Source organism: Diadema antillarum, unplaced genomic scaffold (assembly GCF_040938485.1).
Source record: "Diadema antillarum isolate AM-2024a unplaced genomic scaffold, OU_Dant_1.0 seq00001222_RagTag, whole genome shotgun sequence".
Classification (NCBI taxonomy): Eukaryota; Metazoa; Echinodermata; class Echinoidea; order Diadematoida; family Diadematidae; genus Diadema; species Diadema antillarum.
The window spans coordinates 438,381-449,312 of record NW_027272012.1 but is presented as its reverse complement, the minus strand read 5'-3'; the positions used below and the strand labels follow the sequence as shown (position 1 = coordinate 449,312).

Sequence of the window (10,932 nt, the reverse complement as noted above, 5' to 3'; positions counted from 1 at the left end):
GACAGTCACACCCGACAAACGTTAATGATTCCACTCCATTCCTTCATTGCAAAAGAGCAGGGTGCATACCTCGATGAAGTGGTATGCCCTAAGTACATACAGTCAACCTTGCCTATGCAAATCTATTTGAACTGACGAAATAGCTTCAACTTAGAGAAAGTTAGACTCACGAGGGATTAAAATCAATGCAAAAAAAAAAAAGAAAAAAGAGCAGGACATGAAAAGACCTTTGTCTTAGGTGATCATTTGACTTATGCGAGGTCAACTTAAAGCAAGGTTAACTGTAGTTACCCTACGTAAGACCAACTAGTGGAGGTATAAATGCAGGCTATTCCGTCATCTTGTCAGATGGAAAATGGGAACACAAAAACTCACTCTGGCTGCTAGGCACGCTCCAATGAAAGCGGAGCGACTGGCGTTGCAGCCCCCTGCACGCATAGTGGTGCGGATCCCCTCGACAAAGTCTGTGCTGTTGAGGAGTCCGTGCACAGCGGACTGGAACGCCCCAGGCAAATCTGTCATTTTGATGAAACAAGTAATAATCAGCATCAATAAGAGCTCCTCTGTCACTTTTAACAGGCAATCACCATTCAAGTTGCATTCGTTTAGAATAAATGTATTTTCATCATAGCTTTAACACAAGTAAGTGTAGGAAAAATAATGAATTGCCAGTCTTGACTGAATTAAGTTAGAGCTAATTAAAGGATATTGTGTTTGTAATAACTATAGGATATAATGTTGGACGTACAAAGCCTTCACTGTCATAAGATATTCACGAATCATTTACAGTTAATGGTGTGACAGAGATGTCTATGATATCCTTAAAATAGACTCACTATATAACCATAAGATAAAGATGGGTAGAGAACAGATGACACTTCATTAAATTTTGGAAATTCAGTTATTCATTTGCTGTTCTGAGTAAAGTTTTATTTTGTCTTGTTTAAGGTGTCACCAACTTCTTTTGAAAGGTGTTCTCACAAACTTCTATTATACCACCATCACATTAATGTTATCACCTTTGTCATAATTACTATTGCTCTCAACATCTATACAAGTTATACCACACATTACTACAACTTCTTCTGCTATTACAATTCTTACAATGAGCTTGAACAGAAGTAAATGGTGGCTGAAGTTGAGGGGGGAAAATGGTTGGAGTTCCTCTCTGCCACACAGTGAACAATATGCAAGTTTGTTTTGAACGTGGTTCACTGTGCATATCTTTTCTCACCCAGCTAATCACCGACCATTCTGCTACTGTAATCAAAACAAGATTTTTCTCCATACTTTCATTTGTCCAGGAGGCTTGTCATTTTGCTGGATGTAAATTCATTTTTTTTTTTTTTTTTTTTTTTTTTTTTTTGGGGGGGGGGTAATTTCATGGAGGGTACTTTAATGGTGATGGCATTTTGTTACTCAGGAGAGCCCCTCTCCTTCATTCACCTCAGTTGTTCTTGAACAGTTTGGTGGCTGCCGCAAAATGAGGGACGGACTCATTCTGCCTGACGTTCTCCAGGAAACCAATGATGGCCTGGTCCAAGGAATGGGCATTGGATCGCTGGGGATTTCGCAGCTCCTTCAACACCGACTCCACCGCGTTACCGCCGCTGCCATGGAGTATGTAGTGCTCCACGATTCTTTCATTAACAGAGTTGGGAAGAAGGGAATAAGCATAGGCAAGCAGGTCACTTGAAATGGCAACCACTGACTCTGACACATGTCAAAAGCATTTGAACAAGAACAAGAGAGAGTTTTACAACGGCCCGACAAGCATTTGATAAGCTTTATCACTGAAAGGACAAGTTTATGAGTGCTAATTTCATGTTATCACCTGTCACCAATGTAATCAAAGTCATGTTTCATCACACAATAAGAAATTATAGGAATCTATGTAAATGCAATTCATTGATTTTTACAGTCTTGTTAACTTGTTAAACACCAGTCCCAAGTATACTCGTGCAGGTGCCTATAAGATAGTGTGTTATAGGAAAATCATCTCTCATCGGTGGTCTAACAGTGTCAAAGAGTATGTACACAAAACTGACCTTCAGACAAGGACAGGGAAAAAAAATCACAAAGCAACAGAAATAGACAGAAGTGACAGAAACTAGCTACTTGTAATTGTGTGCTGTACCTGGCAGCAACTAGACTATGCACAATGGCTTCATCGGCTGTCATGGTAACGGAGACAGCCTCCTCCACTTTGTCTAGCATCTCTGGTCTGCCTGCATACAGGGCGGCGACAGGGACAACTTGGATGATGGCGTGCATATCCTTACTCCTCTCACTTCCTGAAAAAGAGAGAGAGCGATGTTTGAAGGGAAAAAGAGAAAGGTACTTTAAAGGTTACCACAGTAAACCATAAACATCTTCTTTTAGTGATCACACCTTTCCAGAACAACTTGATCAATTTAGCTTGATTTCTTATGCTGCTACTGCTCTGTTGCTGCTACTGCATTGTCTTTGTCTTTGCCTAGCATTATCATCAAATGACAGTTTTTAATTGAAATGAAGTTACACAAATCTACCAGATAGAGCGGGGTTAACTATCCATATAAACACTTTGGTTATTCCAGAACATTCCATGCCCGTAGACTATGAGACAATCTCCACTGGCTATTCCAGAACATTTCATGCCTGTTTAGACTAAGAAACAACCTCTACTGACCTGTTTCCTCCATGCCAGCTTCATATTTCTTCATAAAGTCCTTGATGACCTGGTTGCGCCATGCTGCCTGGATGGGGAAACCCTTGCGCACGCCAGACTTCATGACATATTTGGCATTCGCTGAATCCTCATACTCCGTGTCTGGGCCAAAATATCGGTATTGTGTCTTTGCAAAGTCTTTGGTGTCTAGCCCTGTTGGAAAAAGCATCAAAGTCAAAAATTTGTAACCAGATAGATAGTACAAGATGGTCTTTTGTACATTCTGTCCTTTCAAATCTCTTTTTGTTTGATTCTTTTTTGTTTTGTTTTTGTCTTTGTTTTTGTTTCTTTTATCCTGCCCTTGGTTCATATACAGTCAAACCTGTCTATAGCGGCCACCCATGGGAGATGGAAAAAGTGACCGCTATAGACAGGTGGCCACTATGGGCAGGTTATCCAACTTTGAGTGAATTGCCCACATGTAACATGTATCATCGTTGTATACATCAATAAGTACTTACATGTACATGTATGTGTGTACGTATAACCTACGGATGTGTGTTTCATGCATTGAACAAGGTCGGTTTTATGAAATTGTTGCACATAGCATGTGTACAGTCGTGAAGAAAGCGTAACACTAGTGCATTATTATGCCTGAATGAATGATGAATACAGCGGTGGTGATCACTGAACGCTGCCAATGAATGACTGGCACGGCTACATAGCAGAAAAACACGCTGAATTATCGGTTCTTTGGCCACTATAGACAGGTTAAAATCTAGAGCAGGAAACAAAATTTGTGGCCGCTGGCCGCGTTAGACAGGTGGCCGCTATACACAGGGTCTGTGACAGGGCTTTTCTCTCGGGGGGATTTTTCAGTGGTCGCTATAGACAGGTGGCCGCCATAGACAGGTGGCCGCTAAGGCAGGTTTGACTGTACCTGTATTTTTAGACATATGTTGTACATTGTACTTATTAGGACTTGTGCACTAAAAATATACAGTGTATTCATTTTTCCCCACAATCAAGAAGCTCTGGCCTAATTCAGCTTGGGACATCATTTGAACTCTATAGGAACTGCAATGTCTGCCGGGTATGCATACTGGCTTGTCTTTCTCCTCTCCTCAGCAGCTTGCTTGCTTGAGACCAAGGTTAGCAAGGTAAAAGAAGGCTGCTCACCTCCACACCTGACCAGTGATTCAAGCAGTGACAGGGTCTGGTCCCCATAGCATGTGTTCTTGCCAGTCTCAATACAGTAGAAGGGATTCGCCGATGGCACTCGGAACTCGGGATTCTCAGAGCTGCCCAGCACATCCTTCAGTTTGTTGAGATTGTAGATCCAGTGGATAGGCTGAGCTGGATTCAGAGAAAAAGACACATGATAATATGTGAACTTTCTTCTTGCAAACAGCTAGCACTAATATAATCCATAATTCATACAGTAAGCAAAGGTAAAATGACAGAGTTTTCACTACGCAAATGTTCTTTTGCAATCTATTTGATCCAAACATTCTGCAAAAATTGAACTTGAAGTTATACTCACGGGATTTTCCTAAAGAAAACAATTCACATTACAATTTTGAGCATATTGCTTTGGCCCAATAACATTAAAATGGGTGAAACACTGAGTAAGGGAATTAAATCATTCTCCTCCACTGTCGTGTAATTTCAACTACAAGGAAAAAAAAATTATCCAAAGGCTGGGAATAAAATTCCCCTAAATCAGCCTTCACTCAAGTGCCCCCCCCCCCAAAAAAAAAAAAATGGTGGGGGAAAATTGATTACCGGTACTTGTCATTCTCCTGGAAGCTTTATTGTGCTTTTAGCCAAAAGGTCTGAAGAACATACATGTACCTACACAGCTGTACACTTACTGAATATTTTGTAAAACACATGTCTAAACATGCATAAAAACACATGTAACACAACAACCAAAAATGATGAACTGACCAAAATACCCATCTTGTGCAGATGGGTAAAAGATATCACATTTGAACCCAGGGCTGCCAACTCTCACGCATTGAGCGTGTGACTCATGCAATTCAACCAATTTTTACTGTCTCACTCTGATAAACGAAATCTCACACTAAACCCCCAAAATGGAATGTACACGACTACAAAAAATAAATATATCTCTAAATTCTCTGATATTCCAAATATCGATATGCCCAAGGCCAAAATTTCAAGATTTTCCCGCACGGGTGTAAAGCTTAACCAATAATAATCGTTTTTGGTTTGCGCGCAAAGACAAGCTATTGGATTACGATTGGTTTCTACCTATACCACGTGAGCGTAGCTTGTACTTTTGGCAAATTATAGTACATGTATGGCTATGACATGTGCTTTACATCGCTTTACATACACTGATTGTGTACGTACGTACGTACATACGGCCGCACAGCAGGCCGCCAGGCGCTAGCCAGGAGGTCGCTCCGCTCCCTCGCAGTGTCTCCCGCCAAAAGCTCTCACTCTAGGTTGGCAGCCCTGTGAAACTTTAGGCCCTACTCCAATTTAGGCCAGATTACATCCATACAGAATACTTTCTCTGTCTCAGTTTAAATTACTTATGCGTACACACAAAAAAAGAGAGAAAACAATATGGGGGGGGGGGGGGGGGGGGGGCAAATCTTGTCTGTTGCAAACATTGCATTACCAGAACACGAACGGTAGCTAAAAATACTTGCAACTGATAGCTTTTTGTCTAGAATTGTAATTTATACCTTGGTGATTTCCCTGGTAGCCGTGGCACAACATTTGGCAAAAAAGGAGGCATCATATTACACTTTTATTTTTTATTTTTTCTTTTCCATAAATGCCCCTTGAAATGCTCTCTCTCTCCCAATATTTTCCAGACTGTCTTCCTCTCCTTCCCTTTGACAATCCTTCCCCTCCTCGACTACGTACAGTATGTGACTTACCCGCTGCATCTCCTACAAGTGCACCAATAATAGCCGCTACTGCCCTCTGGTTCACCACATCAGCTGCTGCCATGACGACTAATTACCTGCAGTACTGATCCATCTATTGTGAAATGTACATGTATACACAACATGAGTTCCCAAATAATAACAAACATTGGTTCAAAGGTAAAGCTTGCAATTCCTTGTACGGTACTTTGAGTTCATCACTTCTGATTAACCCGTTTAGAATGGTTTGATTTTGCTACAACACGTATTTCCCATAGACGCTTGCCCGAGTATACTCGGGACTCGTCCTCAACGGGTTAAGCTGCTAGGAACTTCAACTTTTGTTCAAGCGTAACTACAGTGTAGGGGTCTGTCAAGAATGTAGAATTGAATATTGGTAAAATCGCACACGATTTGTTCACTTGGGGACAGTGGATTTGAAGACTCTACACACTAGATCCAATGGTAATGTTCTGTCTGGGCAAACCATTCCAGAGCTTTCCAACTTCAGGGAATTCTGTATGTATCGATAGAACAATGAATGCACACGTAATGATCATGAATTTTTTTCCCCTCTATCTCTCACTTTTCCTTTTCATTTTTTCATGACATTAGGCTAACAAGATTGGGCAATGATGTCATAGAATTGCCTCATTCGTAAGTCTGTCACTGACCTGTGCAATAAGCACCATTATTATTTTTTCTAATCTGATTAAAAAAAAAAAAAAATTGTATCATTCTTGAAACTAGTCTGCTCCACATGAAAAAGAGCCAAAAACTCCTTACAGATCAGAGTTTGTTTGCTTTTAATACTTCTCTTTTTTCTCTCACAAATTCAAGTCCTTGAGTACAGTTGACAGCCATGTCCAAAGCTCACCTGAGGTCAATGGGTCAAGTTAAATACCAGTATTAAAAGCTTGGAAAAAGATATGTGACTTTGATAAAATTATATGAAGAAGCACATAACCTCACAGCATACAAATCAAAAGCTGCACTATGTCACTCATTTGGAGGGCAGAGAATCACATGGTAAAGACTACCGGTATAAATTACACTTTGTCCAAGGACATAACGTGAACTCTAGTACTAGTAGGCCTACAGCTCTACACACCAACACCCTGACAGATGTGTACATTCTGTATCTAGCTACAAAGGGTGTATACATGTAGGCCTTTACTGTACATAGTGTAGGGTGATTAGATATATGCCTTTTTTTTTTCTTTTTCTTTTTTTGCCAGCAAAACACACCACTGATTTTGCATTGACTTGAATTAAATCAAACTGAATTGTTAGAAATGAAAACACGCTAGACTGCACGCACTTGCCAACTGTGTGCGAGTGGGAGTGAGTGCATGCATCAATGCACATACATAGCCATGCATTAAAGCAAACAGCGTTTGAGTGGTAAATTTATGGGGAAATTAGTGGGTGGGGGGGGGGGGGGTAGACATACGGGTATTACATGGTTCCCCACATGTAGCTGTACTGTAGATTCTATATACACTGTAAGAAAGTCTTTCCAAAATATATGCATCTAGATTATAATCGGTAGTTGTCTAATCATTTATTAAAGGAATAGACTATACCGGTACACATTGTAGGGTGGTACATCCAATTACCGGACGTTTTTTTTCGTGGCTTTGAATTCCGTACTCAGAGGATGAAATTTCGGCTAAAAATAACATCACTTATTCACAGACTCCTGGAAATTACAAATTCAGCCAACTAATGTCAATTGTTCACTCCAGTTTTTAGAAAATATGCTTCAAACATAACCCTCTCAAAAAGTTGTCTTTTTGCACGGTGCAAAGTCGCATTGTATTACCGGACACGATTTTCGCAATGAAATAATCAACATCTTTCGCACCTAATCCTTGCACCAGAATCACAATTTATCCCACAAATCACCGTACACATTCTCACCGAGCGGATGACAAAGAAAACATCGGCAAATGAGGCTCAGATTTCGTATTTTACGGTAAAATGTCTGTCTTGAACATTTCGAACAGTTCACGCAATAAAACCTTGTGAGAAAATCGACAACTGGTTAGACTCTTTTTCTATGGGAGCTGCACGCGCGGGTGATGAGTTGCGGGCCCCTTAGCGCACAACTATTCCGCATCGTTCGCGTTTGAGGACGATAGCTACAAATTTCCGATATCGATCAGTGAACTTTTGGTTCTATTGGAATCTTCAGCATTTTTCCTTTATGTGAGTGGGATTTCATAGAATTTCAGTCATGATATGTGATTCAAACATGCATAAATATTAACTATGAAGAGGTGCGGGTCACTCAACTATAAATTTGAGGTAAAATGTGAATTTTTTTGTGTTTTTACATTTTTATGTGGCGTTTTTTTTTTTTGCGATTTCGGTCCACACAAAGTTCTGTGAGGCTAATCTACGAAGTCTCGCGCGTACAGAATGTCATTAGTACGCAAAAACGTGCGTGTCCGGTAATACCATGGTGTCCAGTGACACCATGCTTGCCCCTTCATACTTGTAGGGTCTAGATTCTAACTTTGTTAGTTCTAGTACAATCTACTGTATTTTACATTAGGCTACAGTGTACATGAACAAAGCATTATTATCAACAATTATTAACAGTAACATTGCGCATCCATCAGTCCATATGATATTGATAGATGCATGACAATGTCATTATTAATCTGTTAATTGTAACCCGTTAATCATTCTTGATTCATTCCGCTGCTTGGATTCATGCAGTGCCAGCACTTGGCCAGTGCATCAGTGGCCTTACTCGTGATAATGTAATGATAGCCACCACTTATTCACACGTAAGCCTAAATGGCCCTCACTAAAACTAGCGTTACAGGTTACAAATCACTGACAATGCCTAACGTTACGAACGTTACCTACCTCGTACATAACCATGATAATGACGTTACCACAGCTAACGTTAGCTATCAACCTTGCAAAGAGCGTGCCAGAGCCGAAGGCGAAGATACAAAGTATGATAATACTAGTACTAGACTAGTAGTTGTCACCAGTTTGTTGTTGTGGTCGTGGGTGGGTCCCTTCGCCCTGGTAGTTGGGCATGCGAATATCTACCGAGCGTAATTAACTCAAAAATAAGAGTGCAGTAACTGACTCGACAGCTTAGGTCCAAGCAGATTCAGCTGGCTTCAGAGCGTTGGCGAACTTTGACAGCCAGTCATTCATGTCAGTGGTACTGGATTCCGGTGGTAATCTTCGGGTGGTACCAAAGAAATTACGAAAGCCATAATGCGCCAACGAACAACGTGTATTATGCAACTCTCAGCAGCCTTCGATTACATAACGTGAAAGTCGACCTTAGATCGCGTATATCAATCCAATTCGCTGTCGCCTGGTGGCGTTGTTGCTCTGCGTGCAGCGAGTAGAGTTAAAAACGTAATCCAATGATTTAAAGCAAAAACAAGACAAAACAAAATAAAAAATAACACGAAACAAACATTAGGCCTACAGCATAAATTCTGGTTTTATTGCAAGAATGAAATTCATGGAGAAGAGCCAGAGATAAGAATGGATATACATTGTATAGATATTTTAGTTTTCATACCTGTCGCCGAAATGTCACACTCACTAAAATCCTACATTGCCTTTTTAGTGTTTTGTTTTGTTTTAAACTGTTCGTTCATTTGTTTGTTTGTTTGTTTGTTTGTTTGTCTCAGGGGAAGATAAATGTATATCATCCTATTCCAAGAGTCATCCAACCGTAAAGGCACTCTAAACTTTGAATGTAATAACAAATAGCAGAACTTGGTCTTTATTATGAGTTCAACGATGGCCAGAAGGGAGGAAAAGTAAGAGAAACAAAAAAGAAAAAGCAAGAGAAAGCAAAGAACAGTTCATTCCTCAAGGGAAAAAAATGTATATATATGTATAGATATATATATGCATGAAGAGTTTGTTCGCAAAAACCGATAAGTCCAAAATTGTCAAATGGAGATACTTGCGATTAAAGGTCAAGAAAAATAAGGAGAATAATAAGAAAATTTTTGCTTCTTTTGACAATAACTTCAAAGATGTACCTTTATATGCAGTGACCAATATATCATTTAAAAGGTATTATTTTGTACTTTAAGACAGAGACCATACTTTAAAATCTTCAAAAATGGACTTATAGGTTTTTGCACACAAACTCGTCATATATATATACATATATGTGGAAATCATTTTGAAACAAAATGTTGAATAGATGCAGTGAACAAAATGACCATAAAACGTGGTACATGTCCAAACACATAAATAGAGTTAACATGTTAGAAACTAACAAACGCAAACAGAAAAACTGAATTGCTCAATTTCCACTAATACTAGAATATGATTTAAAAAATACAAATGTCGCGATAACTGGTATGCCTCCGCCATAATGCATGGTTGTGAGGCAACAGTTTCACATACATGTCATTGGCAAAAAAATGAAACAAGTTTGTCACAAATGTGTTGTGTTTACTATCCTTGAACTAGGTTTGGATTGATAGCTAAATTGTTTAAGACAGCGAGTATTTGGGAATTTTAGTATTTCAATTTTTCCCTTGACCTTTATGGACTCGTGCCCTTTGACCCCATTGCCCACAATTCTTCAAATCACTAACATTTTCATGCCAATACTCAATGCTTCACACTGGCACTAGTCTAATGGTCCGGGACCAGTTAAATCACTGTTGGACCAGTAACTTTTTTCAGGAATGAACCAGTAAAGAAAGGAAAAACTGAGTACCTACTGGTACAACAGACAGGTCAGACCAGTAGAAAAAAAAATGGGTTAGTGCATGCAGCCCTGCAATACTTAAGATATTTTCATAATATGAGGAAATTGTGACATTTGAACATTTCCTCTGATCTTTGACCCTATGACCAAGCTCTTTCACTAAAGAATCATTGGGCAGTAATGCATGCACATTGTATACCTAGTTTTACTTAGTACAACTGTAATAGTATTAAGTTTATGTATTAAGAAATCTCCAAGAAAAGTGTAATTTCAAAAGAACTTAGCATTTTAAACTGACCTTTGATCCTTGACCTCTGACCCAATGACCCCAAAATTCCCAAAAGAAACACTGTCAGGCAGCACATGCATACACACCACATTTCATGATGATAGAAAAGTGTCACTGACCTTTAACCCCATGGCCCCAATAATTATATACACCATTTTCAGAAATAGCTTCAGGCATTGGATAAATATGGGAAAATATTGACATTTTGATAATTTGACCATGACCTTTGACTTCGACCTTGAATATGTGCACCCAAAAGTTGATAGGCACATTTTCGTCCACTCATATACTATGCCAAGTTGTATTGTACATGCACAGCTGTATTTGGATACCTCAAACAGTTTTTGAGTTATGCTGTCCACACTAGAAT

General features: G+C 39.5%; 1 protein-coding gene across 1 annotated transcript; it reads right to left on the bottom strand.

Annotated features, from left to right (window-relative positions):
- Positions 1-381: 381 nt before the first annotated feature.
- Positions 382-5,641, bottom strand: LOC139744962 (crystallin J1A-like). The gene is made up of 6 exons (XM_071655372.1): positions 5,569-5,641; positions 3,830-4,006; positions 2,672-2,863; positions 2,138-2,294; positions 1,447-1,640; positions 382-515 (listed from the first exon to the last, which is right to left on the bottom strand). The coding sequence occupies exons 1-5, from the start codon at positions 5,639-5,641 to the stop codon at positions 1,448-1,450; spliced, it is 792 nt and encodes a 263-aa protein (XP_071511473.1). The 3' UTR covers positions 382-515; position 1,447.
- Between the last annotated feature and the right edge of the window lie 5,291 nt (positions 5,642-10,932).

Bases quoted from the DNA above. Each gene is read 5' to 3' on its own strand.
- LOC139744962 (XM_071655372.1), bottom strand. From the start codon at position 5,641: ATGGCAGCAGCTGATGTGGTGAACCAGAGGGCAGTAGCGGCTATTATT. The intron at 4,007-5,568 runs GTAAGTCACATA...CTCTGAATCCAG, and splicing joins ACTTGTAGGAGATGCAGCGG to CTCAGCCTATCCACTGGATC. The intron at 2,864-3,829 runs GTGAGCAGCCTT...TTTTTCCAACAG, and splicing joins ATCACTGGTCAGGTGTGGAG to GGCTAGACACCAAAGACTTT.